Genomic DNA, 19,832 nt, shown 5'->3' on the forward strand with positions numbered 1-19,832 from the left:
AACGACTAGGATTGCTTTTACTGGCAGCTGAGAGGAGACATGATAGAGGACTACAAAATTATGAGAGGCATAGTGGATAGTCAGAGACTTTTTCCAGGGTTGAAGTTTTAGTTACAAGGGGCATAGGTTTAAGGTGAGAGGGGGTAAGTTTAAGGGAAATGTACAAGGGAAGGTTTTCACAGAGAGAATGGTAGGACCCTGGAAATCACTGCCAGAAGAGGTGGTGGAAGCAGACACATTGGTGACATTTAGGAGGCATCTAGATGGTTACATGAAAAGGGAAGGAATACAGGGACACAGACCAAATTAGGGTAGAAGTTTTTTTTAGTTTAGTTAGGGCATGATGGTCAACATGGGCATGGAGGGCCAAAGGGCCTGTTCCTGTGCTGTACTTCTTTTTTGTTCTTGAGAAAGGAATAGAGGATACTTTGATGTGAATAGGTAAAGTAGGATGATAGGAATCTTGTGCAGAGCATAAAATGTGGGCGGCACGGTGGCACAGTGGTTAACACTGCTGCCTCACAGCGCCAGAGACCCGGGTTCAATTCCCACCTCAGGCGACTGACTGTGTGGAGTCTGCACGTTCTCCCTGTGTCTGCGTGGGTTTCCTCCGGGTGCTCCGGTTTCCTCCCACAGTCCAAAGATGTGCAGGTCAGGTGAATTGGCCATGCTAAATTGCCTGTAGTGTTAGGTAAGGGGTACATGTAGGGGTATGGGTGGGTTGCGCTTCGGCGGGGCGGTGTGGACTTGTTGGGCCGAAGGGCCTGTTTCCACACTGTAAGTAATCTAATCTAATCACTGTTACAGAACAGCTCAACAGCACGGCCTGTCTGCCTTGTAAGCTGTAAGTAAAAGATTATGGAAATCTGTACGCACTTGGCCTCTTCCAGTTCCTCTGTGCGCTGGATAGCATCAGTTTCGTATTTTGTCCTCCACTGAGCAACTTCACTATTGGCCTTGGACATGCCCCGTTGGAGCTCGGCCTTTGCTTCCTGTTCCTCTTCATATTGTTCACGGAGCAAATCACAGTCATGGCGGGAAGATTGTAGAGCATGCGCCAAGGCATTCTTAGCCTTTAAACAAAATATGAATGAAAGGAAATGACCAAGTGAAAATCTTAAATAATCTTGTATTTCAAGTACAGGTACGTATCCCTTTATCCGAAATGCTCGGGACCAGCTGCTTTGTGGAAATCGGAATTTTGTGGTTTTCAGAATGTGACAGTTTAATGGCGAAATTTTTTAAACTCTTACTGGAGAAGCAGACTTCTAACGAAGAACGTGCTTGGCTGCGCCCACCCCCCACGTTACATCTGAGTGACACGCATCGAGTGCTTGTGACATGGGTGCCTTCACAGAGAAACCTCAGGCCTGTTGGTGCTTGACCACGCCCCCTCCCATGTCACCTCTGAGTGACACACATCAAGTGCGTGTCGACTTGGGTTAACTGCTTGCTTGCCAAACAATCTTGTTAATGAGAAAAAAAACTTCACAAAAAAACTTTCGGATTTCAGAGCTTTTCAATTTTTGGATGTTCGGATAAAGGGTTACGTACCTGTACTGGAATATATACTGACATTTAAAAATTACCAAAAACCAAACTTGAAATTGTGTGCATGCATGCATTAAATATTAGCTTGCTATAATCTGTGAAATGACAGAGACCAAAGTTTTTTTCACAAAACTTGGACACACACTTGGCATCTTGCCAATCTGTTCACCATTTTATTTCCTGTTTATCATACTCCAATTGCCTGCAAGTTGAATACCTTCAGTTCTTCTTCCAGTTGTCTCTTTAGCTCTTCAATCTGTTGAGTGAATGCTTGTTTTCCTCTTGTCAGTTGAGAAACGAAAGAATCCTTTTCTTCCATTTGGCGTGAAAACTCACCTAGGAACAAGTGAAGGATTGACTGCAACTCAAGTTTTAAAATTGCAGGATAAATGGTATTATGCTTAAATGCTCTAAATTCTGACTTCATTCCAACAATTACCATTTTCAGTTTGCAGACGAGCTTTCTGGGCTGATAGATCATTAACTAGACGTACATTCTCATCGTTCTTTGCTTTTGTCTCACTAAGTTGGTCCTCTAGGGTACGACAGAGCTTCTCAAAGTTAGCCTTTAAGGAAATAGTCTCTGTCAGTTTCATATGTTAAACCAAAGAGCTGCTTCATTCATCCAACAATCATTGTTTTTCAGAAACATACCTTAGATTTAGATACAGATTCCATGTTGCTTGCTAGGTCATCAATCTCCATCTTCAGCTCACTCTTTTCCTTCTCCAGCTTCTGTTTCACCCGTTGCAGGTTGTCGATTTGTTCCCCAAGTTCAGCCACACTATCAGCCTGCTTCTTGCGAAGAGCAGCAGCTGTGGCTTCATGCTGGAGGGTTGCTTCTTCCAGATCACGGCGCATCTTCTGAAACTCTGCTTCACGTTTCTTGTTCATTTCGATCTGTGCTGCAGTCGCACCACCAGCTTCTTCTAGTCGTTCACTGATCTCTTCAAGTTCCCGAGCAAGATCAGCTCTCTGCTTCTCAGCCTTAGCACGAGAGGCACGTTCAGCTTCAATTTCTTCTTCAAGCTCTTCAATACGAGCCTAAAGTAAGCAAATATATATCTTTAACTGTGCTTTATGTGATCCTACATGATACATAAGTTATTCAAAGTTTTGTAAACCTTGTGACTCACCTGAAGCTCTTTGATTTTCTTTTGCAGCTGAGCACCAAGGACCTGCTCATCCTCAATCTTACTTAGTAGTTGACTGATTTCAAATTCCTTTCTGCAATGCAAATAGATTGATTTAAATAACTTGTCTACATAAAAATATGATACTCTAGCTGTTTAAAACCAGAATATCAATTCTTCTTACTTCTTCAGTTTCTCATCCAGTTGCTGTTTGTCATTTTCCAGATCCATTATTGTTTCTTGAGACAATTTAAGATCACCTTCCAGTTTTCGCTTGGCCCTTTCAAGATCCATGCGTAATTTCTTCTCTTGTTCCAGAGATCCTTCGAGCTGATAACATACAATGTAAAAGCAAGCACATCTTTTCAGAATGACAGCAGAAAGAAAGGACCTATGATAGATTTATATATTTTATTGCAATGGATACTTACATCGTCAACTTGCTGTTCCAACTTTGACTTGGCCTTAGTGAGTGTATTGACTTTGTCTTCCTCAGCTTGCAAGTCATCCAGTGTCTGCTGGTGGGCCTCTTGTAGAGCTTTCTTTTCCTTTGTTAACTTGACAATGCTTTCATCAAGGGTGGCCATTTCCTCTGTAAGGTTCTTGACCTGTTTGCAAAAAATGAGTGTATAAATTCTACTGGTATCTACCATTTGTAACATCACTTGGATGAATCAATTATTTTGACATGTCTCAGAAAAACATCTGCATTTTGCCTTTCTATAAAATTGACAATAAGTAAAGTCACCGTAATCTTACCAGACCATAGGGCTGCTCTTTCATTAGAGAGAGTCAACTGGTGATGTTTTAACCTAAGTGTCACCACATACCAGGTGAGGGGAGATGTTGAGAAGAAGGGTCCTTCATGGTAACCTCAGCTGGTCTGGGAATTGAACCCATACGGGTAGCATCATTTGTATTGCAAACTGGCTGTCCAATCAACTGACTTAACTGACCCCCTAAATTGGCAATATGATCACTATATATTTGAAAAAAAAAGACACTCAGTACGTGCAAAACAATTTAAAATCTACATGTATTCATACCTTGTTTTCTGTAGCATGTTTCTCCTTTTCAACTTTGGCTAAAGTAAGCTCCAAGTCATCGATATCTTTTTTCAGTTCTGAGCACTCATCTTCCAATTTTCTTTTCTTGGCAGTAAGCTCAGCATTTATTTCTTCTTCATCCTCTAGCCTTTCATTTGCTTCTTTAAGTTTAGCCTCAAGCTGAATTTTATTTTTAATGAGCCCCTCGCATCTTTCTTCAGCATCTGCCAATGTTTCACTTTCCTGAAAGATAAAATGTGCATGCTTAATAACAAAGATCATGAGATATGTAAATTTTGCTGAATGCAACCTAGGACAGTGGGCTGGATTTTTATTTCTGGTGGGGCGCTAAATAAGATTTTCTGACCACATATCAACACTGGATGTAATTTCAAAGTGGTCTAAAGAGAGTTGGTATGGTAGAGAATGGGTGAGAGAGGAATATGGCAAATTCAGATTGAATGGAAATGAGGTCATTATTGTGGTTGATTACTTATTTTATAGATACTAATGACACCAAGATAATAGCACAGTCAAGTGATGTTGAAGTAATAATCCACCATGATCAAATTAATGATGGAGTAGGACCAATTGTCCAAATGGCCTTCTGCTCCTGTTCCTGTGTTCCAGTGGAAGAAAAAGGAGATAAGTGGCCGGGCAGAGCAGGCACTTGTGAAAGAACTACACTGTGACTGACTGATACAGGATTTTAGAGGCAGTGGCCATGTTACATGTGAAGCATTCTATTTCCTACAATAGGACTCCTGTTATATTGACACACTGGCATTCTTAGGAAGCTTACTATTCATGCACCATGTAGAGACCCTATAAACACATCTTTGTTGTCTCCCAGCCTTTATTGCTTAGCAGTATAACCCTCGAGATCAAGAATCTGCCATTATTGCTGCTGGGGTTCCTCCTGATTGATGCACAATTCTTAGAAGCTTGTTCTTAATTCCAGTAATGGCCTTACCTGCCTCCAGCAGCATTATCATGTTTTTTTCTGCACTCACTGCTCTTCCCCATGATCTATGATGACTCATTTCCCACCATACTGGCCACAACTGACCCAACTTGCATTGATTACACTCTGAAAGAGCACTGAAAACACTGTGTCTGTTCTGTGCTTATGCAGGATGCCATCCTTGGGATCTCCTCTTTTTATATAGTGTTCTGAATAACATCTGTCCATAAGAGTGTACCTTTGTCTCATGGATCAGCTTTGAGACCCTTTGTGTCTCTTGCCTCCTCTAAGGAATTATAATTGACCCATCAGCAAGTTGACAGTTTGTTCATTGGTATGCTTGATTACCGAGAGACCATTTTCAGGAAGCTAGCAAATTCTACCCACTTTTCACAATCAACAGTAAGTCAGAATCTTCTTAGGAATCCATCATGCCATGTGGTGGTGAGATTTCAAGTGTCTATCTTCGTTCCCACCTCTGACACGCTATAAAAACTTGGTCCAACATGTTACTAATCTAAGAGAGAGCTAGAAACAAGTACAATGTTTCAAATCAACTGAATTATGCCAACATATTTGGGCACATATTATTTGGTTTTGAATTTAATTCATTGTATCATAGCACTTTTTTTATTGGCTCATCGTAACATATATCAAGATCTCTTTTTACTGATATTAAAGTTTCAATTCTGAGGTCTAAATTTCATTTCAACAAGAATATTGGAATTAAATTGCACTCATACTGTTATCTTTGCTGCATTTAGCACCACAGGATTGCACATAATTTAGCATTAACTGGCAATATTTCTATACAAATTTAAAACAATGGCTGGCCTCCAAAATACCAAAAGGTCAGAAATGAAGAGGTCACAAGCTGTTTTAAGCGCTGAAAGCTGGAGTAGAGTAAGACCATAAGACGTAGATGCAAAATTGGGGCGTTCAACCCAATGAGTCTGCTCTGCCATTTGGCTGATGTGTTTCTCAACTCCATTCTCCTGCCTTCTCCCTCTTACCCTTGAACTCTTTACTAAACAGTAAAATGGCGTCATTCATTGATGCTTCAGGTGTGTGAAAATAATACACGCAAGCATTTATTGTCCTACATGTTGAGTGCAAAGTTTCATTGAGAAATTATAGAAGTTTAAATATTTATTAAATTCAGTAGAAGTTGAATTATCTAAGTAACAACGACTGCACTGAATTATTTTATCAAGAATTGTGATCAGGATTTTGTAGAGGTGTAGAGGATTCTTTAAGACCGAGATTTCTGCTTCTCCACGAGTGGAAAAGCACCCAGGAACAAGTGGCAATCTGGCAGTTAATTTGTCATCCAGTGGGCTTCTTCATGATTCAAGTCCAGGGATAGTGAGGCCTTGCCCTGTTTGAAGCACCTGTCAATTAGAGGCTGGCAACCATTGTGAGAAACTGTTACCAAGGCAGGACGCAGATGATGGAGTGGGCAATGGAGGGAGAAGAGAGAGGGAGTCAGAGGCAAGGGTGGGGGTGTTGATTTCAGCGGCCAACCCAATAATCCTCATTCATGCCCCAAGTTACTGGGTTAAATTCAATTATTAATTGACCATTTAAGTATCTTTATTGGTGACGGTTGATCATGGATCTTCCTGCCCTTAATTGCTGAGGTGGTGCCTGGTGGCAACCCATCCAATTATTTGCTCTTTTCAACACCTATCCACCAGGCCTATGGGGGGAGAGGGGGGGTGTTCCTGAAATTCAGACTTGATATATATGAAAATTGATGTAATCAGAAAGCGTACCGACTGTACTTGAAGAACCAGGTCATTTTTTTCCTGTATCAGTGTCACCATTTTCTCCTCCAATTCCTTTCTTCTTGCTTCAGATTTAGCTAGTTCTTCTTTAGTCTTTTCAAACTCCACTTTCATATTCGCCATTTCCTTTTCAGATTCAGCGCTCTTTAGAAGAGGCTTGATCTTGAAGAACAGTTTCATCCATGGCCAGTGCTTGACATTCATGAATGCACGGATGTTGTACTGCAGGGTAAAGACAGATTCCCTGAAGGTGAAAATGACAAAGTTAATTGTATAAACAATATCTATACATGATTTACTTACTTTTCCATCTCTTAATACAAAACATACCAGAAAGATGTAAATTAATTTTACCTTCTCTCCATCATTTTCTTGAATTCAACTCTCATGAGAAATCCACGGCTAACAGCTTGTATGCGGGTAACAAGTTCTGCTAACTTGTCATCTCTCATCTCTTCAAGAAGACCAAGGAGACCAGCTTTGAAAAACACCTTTAATGAAACAAATGTTTTCAGGTGGTGACAAAGTCTATTAATCACCTGGTAAAGTATTAGACACATTTTTAAAATGGTCACTAACCTTAGTATGACCAAACTTATACTGGGTGTGATCAACATCGATGGAGCCCAAGAGTTTTTGAGATGCTTTCTTGCTGTCAATGAACTGTCCTTCAGGAATTGCACTTGCATTCAGAATCCTGTATCTGTTATGTTTAATGTTTGAGAATTTTAAGAAGTGTAGCTCCATGTTAATTTTCATCGAATCATTATGCATTTACACAACTTCTTACCTTTGTTTAAAGTCACCATACAGAATTCTACTTGGAAATCCCTTTCTGCAGATTCTGATTCCTTCAAGTACACCATTACATCTGAGCTGGTGCATTACTAAGTGATTATCCATAGCGCCTAAAAAAAAAATGGTAGGAATGGTGGTGATAATTTTTCTTTTAGCTACATTTTTATTCCAATAATCAATGTGTAATCGATATTTATAGGTGAATAGGAAAAGATCAAAGAAAAGTAAATTCTGTAGTCTGCTCCAAGATTTGTTTGAGTTCTAATACAGCATATTTCAACTACCTGGAGTCTTTGTCTCATTTGGAATTAAGCAGCGCACAAAATGTGGGTGAGTAGACCTCAAGTTAGTCATCAGTTTATTCAGGTTTTCCTGTAGAAGACAATTGATCTTCATTATTTTTGAGGCATTTCCATTAATCCGTGTTTACCATTATGCTCTATTGGTAGAAATGTATGGGGGCATTTGAACCAGCAGGTAATCTACCTTAACTTGCTGTTTTTTTGTTTCCAACACACTACCATCAACCTGGAAAAATTATAACAGTTTTCCAAGGATGACGCTCCATTCTAGTTCCTCAATTAGAGTAGTAAGATGTTGAAAACACATATATCTTTCACCCATTAAAAGGGCCATCATGGACCTGATGGGACACCTATGTTTTCTTTATTATATAGAAAATAGAAATAGGTGTAGACCACTCAGCCCTTCAAACCTGCTCCTGTAGTCAATGTAATCGTGGCTAATCATCTAAGTTAGTGCCCAGTTCCCACTTTCTTCCCATGCTTTCAGATCCTTTAGCCCTAATGACTTTATCTAACTCATTCCTGAAAACATTCAATGCTTTGGCCTTAACTGGCCTACGAGAACTCCACAGACTCACCAGACTCTAGGTGAATAAATTTATTCTTAGTTTTAAATGACCTATCCTATATTCTTGAACTGTGACCTTGTGGCCACAGCTGTTAATTTGACATGTCATGTGTCACTAGCAAGCCAGCATTTGTTATTCATCCCTAATTGTCCTTAACTTAAGAAGCTTGCTAGGCTATTTCAGAGGGCAGTTTAATTAAGAATAGATATGGATGACAAGCTTGCATCTTGAAAAGACATTTGTTACAGAAAGCATGGTCACCATTACTGAGAAAAATATTCAATTCTAGACTTTATTAATTGAATTTAATTCCATAATCATTAATGGAACTTGAATTTCAGTCCTCAAAGCGATATTCCAGTATTCTCTGGAATACTTGTCCGGGATTGTACCCCAACACCATTTCCCCTGGGAGAATACTTCTTGGAAGTAATCACTTCATGACTAAATCATGCAGTTCTAATATATTAAAAAGAAACGTACCCTAAACAAAGCTGAGACAGTCTGAAAAGATGAACCCTTCTTTTTGCCTCCCTTCTTGCCAGCTTCAGCTGCAAGGTAATATTTTCAGCAATTAGTAATGGAAAACTTTTGAACAAAATATTCTCAAAATTGATGATCAAATCATACCTTCTGCAGAATGACCAGCGTAAAGTGTTTGCAACAGTTTCAGAGAAGACTTCTGGTATAGCCCAATAACAGTTTCATTCAGTGGGTCCTTGTTCTTTTCCAGCCAACCAGTGACATTATATTCAACAGTGCCAGCATAGTGGATTAAGGCAAAGTGAGCTTCAGCCTTGCCCTTAGCAGGCTTGGGTTTCTGGAAGTTCTTGCTTTTTCCAAGGTGCTGATCATATAGCTTATTTTTGAAAGTGAGATCTGAAGCCTTGGGAAACATGCACTCCTCTTCCAGGATTGAGAAAATACCCATGGGCTGTTAATTGAAGTAAAAGAAGAATGAATAAAGTGTATCAGATGTCCATTCAATTATAAGCATATGGCAGCTACAATCATATTATATGTCCATTATTAGCATCAATCCTCTATCAATCTTAATGTCCTCACCTTTTCAATTAGCTCAATACAAGCAGCCAGATCCATACCAAAATCAATGAATTCCCATTCAATTCCTTCTTTTTTGTATTCTTCTTGTTCCAGTACAAACATGTGGTGGTTGAAGAACTGCTGCAGTTTCTCATTAGTGAAGTTGATACATAACTGTTCAAAGCTGTTAAACTGCATAGTATAGAACAATTAAAAGAGATAATCAGTCATTGAATTTTCCACTTTGTTTTTAAAAAAGCATAATGAATATAAGCACCACTTATATGGACGTGGAACATATTATTTTTATAAAATGTGACAAATCCCTGTCATTTTTTTCCCTTTTCATATCCATACGTACATACTTATATGGAAAATTGCCTATTTAAATTTTGCAGCCTGTAATTACAGCCTACACCAGTGGAGGTGCTATAGCACCACTGTTGCAGTTATTGGGCGAGAGGGTTACACATCAGTCCCACTATAATTGTGAATTTAGAACTTTATAATATGATATATTTATTTGTATATGAAAATAACAGCAGAATGTAGACTAAATTAGACTTTTAGATCAGGTCAAATGATCCCTTGCCCTCTAACCTTGAATCTGCAGTCTCCTTTTGATGATTATAAAATTGAGTGGTAATTCGTTAAAAATAGTACAGCACAACTTATTAATGTGTTATATTATAAGTTCATATTGAACTATTAAAATGAAAACAACCTACGTAAACGTGTCACTATGTAAAGAAATAAACACTTTCCATTTGATATTTATGGTACTTTTTATGACTTCAGCATATTTTAAAGTGACATCAGAAATAATTAACTGTTTTTGAATGCAGCCACTGTTTTAATGTAGGAAACATGGCAAGCACATTTGTAGAGTGCATGGTCACACAAGCAGGAATGACAGACAATCCACATTGGTCATTGGATCAGGCAACTAAAAAGAATCTTCTGCAGTTCTTTGATAGTAATGGAAAGTTTTACATCTACCTAAGAGATCAAAAGAGGGCCACCATTTAATGCCTTATCTGAAAAAGAGCACAGTGTTCTCTTCATACTGAAATGTCAGCCTGGATTATCAAGTCTCCAAAATTGTGCTAGAACACCTATGTTCTAGTTCATAGGCGGGACTGCTGCTAGTGAACCATAACTGACACCACTGAGTCCCTTACTCCAAGTGGAACAATTGAAATGTCACTAGTGGCAGGAGAGTACAATTACACTAAGGCAAGTTTGCATAAATAGTTTTCATTTGAAATGTATGCATAGAAATGTATAACACATACAAAAATAAAAGATTTTACTTTAACACAAGATGTAGTTGATCCCAACCATTTAACTCTGTCAGCTGGAGCACACAGTAGGTATTAACTTGTCATTCAGAAAATACCAACTAGCATCATCATAATACATGTAATTTAGATATTCCTCAAAAATAATGTAATGTCTCTTACATCAAAGATTTCAAAACCAGCAATGTCCAGCACACCAATGAAAAACTGTCTGGGCTGTTTTGTGTCCAATTGCTGATTAATACGAATCACCATCCACAAGAACATTTTCTCATAGACTGATTTTGCAAGGGCACCAACAGCATTGTTTACCTATCAAGACAAAGCACACATCAGTGACAGAATGTACATCAGAACACTAAGAAGCAATTTCACCAGAAGGACATCAGAAGTGAAAACAGTACCTGCTGTACAGTCTGACCTTTTGTCACAAATTCATTGCCGACCTTTACTCGTGGATAACACAAAGATTTGAGTAAATCAGCAGAATTGAGACCCATCAGGTAAGATGCTTTGTCAGCAACTAACAAGGAGAAAAGTGGTTCAGTCATACTGTAAGGTGAATGAAACCAACCATCATGCTTGTATCAGCCATTTGAAAGGATTATTACACTGTCTTGTACTTACAGCTTTGGAAATATTTCCCTTTCTTGCAATTATATAATAACATTTTGAAAAATATTGTTGCATTTTCTTACATCGCTGCACGGAATATGCATTCCAGATTTAAAAGTTCACTCTCGACAAACAAATTCTCTTCTGCTCATTTCATCTCTATGTATTTTATCGATTTGACCTTTGGTTAGAAAATCTTTTGCTCCTTGATTTTGAGCATTTGTTCCAAAACTTCACTTTTTCTGTTCTTTGGAAACAGAAAATACTGGAAATACTTGACAGCTTTGGCAGCTATCAGAGAAAGTGAAATGCAGCCAATTGGCAAAGTCTTCCAGTCCCAAAGGTGGACAGCATTAACATGGGAAAGCAACATAATTAGACCAGGAGTTAGAGTATATACCCTGTCCTGATCTCACCACCACTTGAATTAAGTTCTAGGTGGAAAGAGCCAACTTTCCAGCACCACACCAATTGACATTACTCAACAATTAATAGAGAGCATTCCTGCCTAGCGGCAATTATCTCAGCTTAAATAGAACAAAACAGAGGAGGTCCACCCAACTGAGAAACTAATCTGAGCAAGCTATCATTGAACTGGGGTCTCTCTATCTGCCATAATTTGTCATACCTGATTTGTGTCCGATCCCCCCGGTTTTCCTTTCCTGTAACTATTTTGTTCTATTTCGAAGTGTCTTCTTGGATCCATGTCACTTTATTGGTTTAGTCAGATTATTGCGTTAGAATCCTCATCATTGTGTGCAGATTATTTCATGCCCTCCCCTTACCTCACCTCGCCCCTCTGGAATCTCCATTCAATTCTCAGTATTTTCTAATTCTGGTTTGGAGTTCCTATATCAAGCCTATTTTCTCTATCTCTCTCAAGACATTTAAAGATGCCAACCTTTACTTGTGGATAACACAAAGCTTTGAATAAATCAGCAGAATTGAGACCCATCAGGTAAGATGCTTTGTCGGCAATTAAGAAGGAGAAAAGTGGTTCAGTCATACTGTAAGATGAATGAAACTAGCCATCATGCTTATACCAGCCATTTGAAAGGATTATTACACTGTCTTGTACTTTTAAAACCTACCTCTTTGACTGAGCTCCTCAACATGGTTTATGTAAAATTTTAATTGATAAAGCACCAGTGAAACACATCAAGATTTCTAACACGTACAAAGCTCCTAAATTTCTTTTATAACTTAAAAGATGAGGATTACTCCTGAACTTGCACAATAGCAATTGAGATGGATTAGGACAAGCCCCAAGGAAATTCAACTTCAGAGTTATCACTAGGATGTTACTGATGCAAAATAGTGCTTTATTAAATTTCCATCCTTGTTTTTACTCAAAATGCGAGAAACCACAGTCATAGAACTAGTAATTCACAAGCTTGACCTGCATAAAATGTATGTGAAGCATAGGTGGAACTATATCAATCATTGTTACTGGGAGCAATTGGATGTAATGAATTAATAATATTGCTGAAACAAATCGCAACATTGTGTATTGATTAAGTTGTTTCCTTGTATGTACATATATAATACATAAGACCCACGAGGCTACAGAAGGAACCTTCTTTAATGTAGCAAATTATAAGATCTGGAAAGCCCTGGTTGTGTGAGTTGTTGAAGCAGATTCAGTGATAACTTTCAAAGTAATTGGACAAAAGAATTGAAGGGAATACATTCAATGGTCATGAGGAAAGAGCAAGGGTGGCTGTATCAATGATCCAACAAATTAATGCTAAGCCAAATGGCCTCATTACACAAGAAAGCACAGAATATTGCGCTGCCATGTAAAGTGATTAATATGGTAGCATATCACTTCAGGAATTCTTCATACATAATGCAGCGCCAGTAAAACATTTGTGATCCCTTATTTTATTAGAACCTGTCATTACATGTAGCTCAGAACAGCTTAGTGTGGTCTCAATGATAAGGAAACATGGGAATAATATTCACCAATAGTACAGATTTGACGAAAGTTCACTTCTCCAAACAAAAGATATGGTTATGTTCCATTACCAATGTAACAACAAAAGAATGGGTCAAGGTAGGCACTAATGAGATTCTATCCCTCAGTCGTATACCTGTGCAAATTTAATTTCCAATTCCGTATCATGCTAATATTTTGAGATGCAAGACACATCATTATGCTTTATAACATTCCTCATGATGTTCAATTGCTTTCATGTTACCTTCAGTGCCATCGGGCTCTGCTTGTTCCTCCCGTTGTTTCTGCTTGAACTTTAGGTTGCCATAATGCATTACTGCACCGGTAAGTTTGTAGATGCCTGTTTTCTCTTCGCTTGTAAAGCCCAAAATGTCAATGGCTTCCTAGCAACCAACAAAAATAATCAGTAACATGACAGTACTCTGAAAATGAATAGAAATTTGAAATTCACAAACAGAGTATTAACTTACATCAGTGGCCATCAGTTCCTCATCATCATTGATACTGGGAACAGTGATCTCCCCCTGGCTAACAAAATGGAAGTCGTAGGGGTTGGTGGTAATGAGTAACATTTCTGAAATCAAATAACAGCAGCACATTAATTGGTGAATTTTAATTATTTTTATTTTAGCAATAAATGAACTTAAAGTCTACTAGTAAAAAAAGCAACAATTAGTGAAAATTTCAATTAGGTTAATCTCCAGATCTCTTACCAATAAGTTCTGGCTTTTTGTTGCATGTAACCTGATAGAAAATGTGATAGCTTCTTTCAGCTTTTAACTGGAATGTAACTCTGGATTTCTCCAGGAGATCTGTATTCGGAACATTAGAGTTCATTAGGAATATTGCCTCCTTAATAAATTAATTGGAGCATTTCAAACTTTTATTAGTACATATGAGACTGATAAGTACTTACAAGTTTCAATATCAGCAGAGGCCAGTTTTCCTGTGGCTCCAAAGTGAATTCTGATGAATTTACCCTTTGAAATAGAATTTCAGAAACATAGCTGAACTCCTTGAGAGATGTTTCACAAAATGAGTATTAAATGTGCTTTTAAGGTTTTTGTTTAATTTATTTCGTGTTGTTTAGCATATCTAAAATTGACTTTTAATATGTTATACTGGTGCTGCCCAAACACTTACAAAGCGAGACGAGTTGTCATTTCTCACTGTCTTGGCATTACCAAAAGCTTCCAGCAGAGGGTTAGCCTGGATGATTTGATCCTCCAGAGTTCCCTAGAAGTATATTTGATAAGTCTTATTAATGAAGCTACTGAGTTGTTGGATGAAAACAATATGAACACAATAATGTTTAACTAGTATGACATCAAAGCTGAATTTTGTTAGAACAATATAATTACAGCGTGATTTGTTGGAAAAGTTTCAAAGTTGTGATAGTCAATGGAAATAAACAGTACATTTCAGAGAGAAGAGAGAAAATGTTGGAGAAATTCAGCAAGTCTGGTAGAATCTGTGAAGAGAGAAAATTAGAGTTAATGTTTCGTTCTGAAGCAGTGTCATATCAGACTCAAAACATTAACTCTATTCCCTTCTCCACAGATGCTACCAGATCTGCTGACTTTCTTCAGCGTTTTCTATTTCACATTTCCTGCATCTGCATGCTTTGCTTTTATATGCAGTTGAGTGTAGTTGAGGGGTCTAGCAAGAAGTCACTTGGAGATGTAAGAGATTTGGAACAGGGAAGAGAAGAGTTCTTTTCACTGAAAAAGCTGTGAGATTGCATTGGCATTCTCAAGTGTCTAATTAGAGTTAAGGAACCACTTGCAAATACGTCTTTACACACACACACGCACACATACACACACACTCACAGCTCTGCATTTTCCCAGCTGGGATCTACCCTTGGTTCCCTTCTTATTCTCATCTGTCTGTTGGCCCTTGATATCATTTAAATGTACCATTTTAATGGTCACCTTTACACTGAGGACATCTGGTTCTACCTTGGCACTGCCTGTCTTGATCCCTCCACTTTTGCTCATTTATCAAGCTACTTATCTGACATTCAGCATTAGATCTCTCTCTCCCCCTGGCAACTGTGACCTTGTCATTATATTTGATCTTAAGGTGAACTTCTGACCATATTTTGACGCCATCATTAACACCACCAGATTCCACTTCCATAACTTCATCAACATTGTCCCTGTCTCAGCTCATCTTTTGTTCAAATATTAATTCTTTCCTTTCTAAACTCTGGGCTCAAGTCTTTCAGTGCACTCCTGGTACATCCTCCACATTCTCTAAAGCTTGAGGTCAGCAAGTAATTAAACAGGTCAATGATATGCTGTTCTTTATTATGAGAAGAACTGAACATAAAAATAAGCGTGTATGCTTCAGTTATACAGAGCATTGGTGAGACCACATCTTGAATAATACTATGTGCAGTTTTGGTCTCCTGATTTAAAAGTAATCTGTAAACTCCAGAGGAGGTAGTTCAGAAGAAGTATATTCAATTGATACTTGGAGTGATCAGGTTGGACAGTTTTGGCTTACTTTCACTGGAGTTTAGAAGAGGGAGAGGTAATTTGACTCAAATATTTAAGATCCTAAATTGTTTTGATTAGGTAAACTTGGAATGAGTTTTCCTCTTGTGCATGAGTCCAATCCTGTTTTAAAATGAAGGATCATGCTTTAGGACAAAAATGGAGTGCAAGTTTTTCAATCAGAGAGTTGATTTTCAAGCTTCTGAGTCTATGGAGGCACAGAGGCAAGTAATGGAATACAGATAGACTCCTGTAAGGCTGACAAATTAAAGTTTTTATAGGAGGTAAATGGGAGTGTGGAATTCAAAATAAAAAGAGATGAATTGTGATCTTATTGAGTGGCAGTGCACTCTTGAAAGGCTGAATGATCTACTTCTAATTCATATGCCCATTCACACATTGACCAAGATGCTGCTGCCCTATTCAATTCCATTCATTTTTCTCACCTGTGTTCAGTAACCTACATTGACTCCTCCCTAAAAAAGGTCTTGATGTTAAAATTCTCATCAGTATGTTCAAGTTCCTTCGTGGCTTTGTTCCTCTCAATTCTCTAATGTCCTGTGGTCCAGCAAAACTCTGAGATACCTGTGCTTATCTAATTTTGAGCTTTTCAGCATCTCTGATTGTAATTACTCCAAAACTGGTGGCTACGCATTCACTTGCCTAGATCATAAACATCAAATCTCAACTTGCATCTTTCTGCTTCCATACTCAATTTTCTCATTTAAAAGATTCTTTAAAACCTAAATTCATTGACCAAGCATTTGCTCACCTGATCTAACATCTTTATTTGTATTCAGTATAATGTTTTGTTTTATTATGCTCCTGAGAAGCACCCTAGAATGTCTTATCATGATAAAAGTATTACTAAATGCAAGTTGTGGTGGATTCCAAGTCAACACCTAAGAATAGAGTTGCTAAATAATTGATTACATAGGTAGTTGAGGAAAAGTGCAAGATAAGAAATAGGAGTAGGATCAGACATTGTGAATCTTTTCACCACTTAATATAATCTTGGCTAATTCATGGCTTCAACTCCAATTTCTCCTCCTCCCCCTCAATTTCTGGTCCTTGCATTTCTTGCTATCTCGAGGGAGCAACTACTTGTCTGTCTCAACCTTAAATGTATTCAACAATAGCACATCTATAATCATTTGGCATAGAGAATTCCAAAGATTCACAACTCTCTGAATAAAGTCATTTCTTCTTATCTCAGCCCTAAATGATCAACCCCATATCTTGAGACTCTCTCTCCCGGCTCTACATTCCCCAAACTAGGAATTTAATGAAATGGCAACAAATAGAATGCACAAGCCTTTGACAATTGCTTCTCTGGGTAATAGTCTCTGACAGTAGCTAATTAGACCCAATAGAACATTTCTATGCTGTAAATGTAATGTAATTTTATCTAAAATATGAAGCAAAGGCCTTGGTTTAATTGCATCCGAATATATTTTCTGAAGTGCTAAGCTGCTGCGAATGCTCCAGTGCCAGCAAATTATTACAAAAAGTCACCCTTATATTATCAACAAATGATTTGCTGACATTTTATAACTGAATATTTAGGGCTCTCTTCAGTTTAACCATTCATTTAGAACTTGTTGATTTACTTTAAGTGAACCTCCAGTTTGCTCCTTCTTCTTGGCATCACTACTTGCTGCAACTGAGGCAAAGTACTGGATGACACGTTTCGTGTTCACAGTCTTCCCAGCACCGGATTCTCCACTAAGGACAGAACAGAGAACTGTGAAAATATTTAAGAGTTTTCGTTTCAAAATCAAAAGTACTGTAAGGTTCAGGTGCTAAACATGTACATAAGCTTAACAATCTTACGTGATCAGAATGGACTGATTTTCACGATCTGGAAACAGAAAAAAGACCACCATTAGTATTTCTGCAGTCCTCCACTGCATTGCTTATTAGGATAGGGCATAATCGAAACATGTAGCTTTTGGAATGCTGCTACAGTCTAATCCTAAAAATATTGATATATGCATGTAAATTTTGCTTTACCTCTGCACTAGTCTAAGACACTGTTATTCCTTACAACTGCAGGTAACATTAGGAAAGTGTTTGTAGGTGAGCCAAACAATGAAAAGAGAGCAATGGGTTCTATGACTAAATGATTTAAATTGCAGAAGAAGCTGAAACAAAAGAACTGAACAAGCAAGCAGAGATTGCTTCAGTCCCATGGAAACCAAAGTTAAGTGCCATAGATATGATAAGAAGTAAGAGCAAATTGCTTTTAGATAGAATTATGAGGCCACCATGGACACAAAATGCCTACAGTGCCACAACTGCACTGATAATACCCACAGGAGTAGGAAAACAAGTGTTAATAGAAGTTATCAGACTGAAGCTATAGCAAAGCAGGGCCTTGACTGCATGCTATCCTATGACTAGTGAATGAATGTCACTAAAAGACTAGTCTTGTGAAAGGTAGGAGCTTTGGATGACAGATTGGGGTATAAAAATGGAGTCCAAACAATGGAGCCAGGGTAGATTATTTCAGGAGACACTCAGCAGAGACACTAAGCCTTTGAGCCACAGAATGCTATGAAAAGATATAAAAGAGACCTAAGGGGCAATTTTTTTTCACACAGAGGCTGGTACATGTATGGAGTGAGTTGCCAGAGGAAATGGTGGAGGCTAGTACAATTGTAACATTTAAAAGGCACCTGGATGGGTGTATGAATAGGAAGGGTTTGGAGGGATATGGGCTACGTGCTGGCAGGTGGGACTAGATTGGATTGGGATATCCTTTCGGCATGGACGAGTTGGACCGAAGCCTCTGTCTCCGTGCTCTACATCTCTATGACTGTATGATTCTAAGTCACTTAGTCACCTCACTAATATTTCCAGTGAGGTGCAGACACTTATCCCCAAACCTTTTCATTTATTTTAATCAACTTGTTCAGACATATAATATTATACCTTCAAGGCAGCTGGGACTTGAACCTGGACCTTTTGGCCCCAGAAGTAGGATCATCATTGTTGCACCGCAAGATCCTATTGTCTTAATGCAAGTCCTGAATGGTAAGTTTCTTCTGGTATATTTTAATTTTTGTTACAGTGCTCCTTAGCTGTTTACATGAATTTTAGCTGTTGGTATTATTTTTGAAAAGTTGATAGCGGCTTTGGTAATGAAGTTTCCAACTCACCAGTTTGCATGAATTGATAGGCGTTATCAGAGATGGAGAAGATGTGGGGAGGAGCTTCTTGACGCTTCTTGCCCCTGTAACCGGTCACTACTTCGGGATTGTACACGGGCAACCACTTGTAGGGGTTCACCGTGACACAGAACAGCCCAGAGTAGGTCTAAATTCAGAGAATCGAAGGGCATTAGAAATTCTGCAACATTCTGAGCAATAAATCACATTTCTGCTGTTACTTCTGAGGGAGATGGGTTCGCTTACATAGATCATCCAAGCTGCATAACGCTCTTTGAGGTTAAACAGCACAGCTGGTTCACTCAGATGAGTCATCATGGCCATATCTTCGATTTTATCGAATTTCGGAGGGTTCATTGGAAAGACTTCATCTTCTTTCACAGTTACAGTCTGCAAAATGACCCGTAGATCTTTAGTCACGTTCTTAAAACAAAATAATTGTTAAAGTTTGTTTTATGAAGGTACACTTTTCTGAAACACACACCTGCTTATTTATGGTTTCAACGACCACTTTACCACCTTCTCTGCTCTTGATGGTGCCTTTGGTGAACTCCTCTTTCGGATCCACACAGAAGCAAGCAGTCTTCGCTTCGAAGGGTCGATTTTGGGCTTCAATCCGTTCTTTCTCAGGCTTTCGAAGATAGATCGCCGCCTCCCCAAAAACGGCCATCTCTGCGTCTGAGCTCATGATTGCAGTTCACTGCAGAAAACAGAATTTAAATTATTATTGGAAGATAGTTTATGTAATGATTCTACGATAACTGTACATCTGTGTGTACGTTTTACACTGCATCCCATCACAAAGCCAGACACCTTCAAGTCAACTCTGCACGCCCAACCCAAGTGCTGACAAATAAAACTTAATGATTCTTTTGTTGCCCGCTGCTGTGTGAGATAAGTTCTAACACCAGTCATTTGGCGGTGCAAAGTGGGTTCCACCCCAAAGTGAAACAGAGAGTCAATCAGCCTGTTAAATATGTGAGACAAGACATGTCAATACGGCTCTGATAGGAGATCATGGGGCGAAGCAGATTTATTTAAGAGCCCAGGCACCCGTTTATTAAAAGAGCAATTGCTGGAAAAGCTCTGCA

The 19,832-nt window shown here is 38.6% G+C and overlaps 1 protein-coding gene across 1 annotated transcript in view; it reads right to left on the minus strand.

Moving 5' to 3' along the window:
* Positions 1-19,832, minus strand: part of LOC122562022 (myosin-1B) — a 33,074-nt gene that overhangs the window by 10,495 nt on the left and 2,747 nt on the right. The window contains exons 3-30 of the mRNA XM_043714425.1: positions 19,226-19,441; positions 18,988-19,131; positions 18,733-18,889; positions 17,405-17,432; positions 17,182-17,296; positions 14,214-14,306; positions 13,987-14,050; positions 13,784-13,882; positions 13,541-13,644; positions 13,315-13,453; positions 10,903-11,021; positions 10,661-10,810; positions 9,219-9,389; positions 8,784-9,087; positions 8,637-8,704; positions 7,564-7,651; positions 7,272-7,389; positions 7,061-7,184; positions 6,836-6,972; positions 6,470-6,725; positions 3,731-3,973; positions 3,116-3,292; positions 2,869-3,014; positions 2,688-2,778; positions 2,206-2,595; positions 1,991-2,117; positions 1,769-1,887; positions 877-1,073 (exon numbers count right to left, since the gene is read on the minus strand). Coding sequence (XP_043570360.1) covers positions 877-1,073; positions 1,769-1,887; positions 1,991-2,117; positions 2,206-2,595; positions 2,688-2,778; positions 2,869-3,014; positions 3,116-3,292; positions 3,731-3,973; positions 6,470-6,725; positions 6,836-6,972; positions 7,061-7,184; positions 7,272-7,389; positions 7,564-7,651; positions 8,637-8,704; positions 8,784-9,087; positions 9,219-9,389; positions 10,661-10,810; positions 10,903-11,021; positions 13,315-13,453; positions 13,541-13,644; positions 13,784-13,882; positions 13,987-14,050; positions 14,214-14,306; positions 17,182-17,296; positions 17,405-17,432; positions 18,733-18,889; positions 18,988-19,131; positions 19,226-19,429 — 4,172 coding nt within the window. The 5' untranslated portion in view covers positions 19,430-19,441. The remainder of the gene's footprint in view (positions 1-876; positions 1,074-1,768; positions 1,888-1,990; positions 2,118-2,205; positions 2,596-2,687; positions 2,779-2,868; positions 3,015-3,115; positions 3,293-3,730; positions 3,974-6,469; positions 6,726-6,835; positions 6,973-7,060; positions 7,185-7,271; positions 7,390-7,563; positions 7,652-8,636; positions 8,705-8,783; positions 9,088-9,218; positions 9,390-10,660; positions 10,811-10,902; positions 11,022-13,314; positions 13,454-13,540; positions 13,645-13,783; positions 13,883-13,986; positions 14,051-14,213; positions 14,307-17,181; positions 17,297-17,404; positions 17,433-18,732; positions 18,890-18,987; positions 19,132-19,225; positions 19,442-19,832) is intronic.

Source organism: Chiloscyllium plagiosum, chromosome 24, assembly GCF_004010195.1.
Source record: "Chiloscyllium plagiosum isolate BGI_BamShark_2017 chromosome 24, ASM401019v2, whole genome shotgun sequence".
Classification (NCBI taxonomy): domain Eukaryota; kingdom Metazoa; phylum Chordata; class Chondrichthyes; order Orectolobiformes; family Hemiscylliidae; genus Chiloscyllium; species Chiloscyllium plagiosum.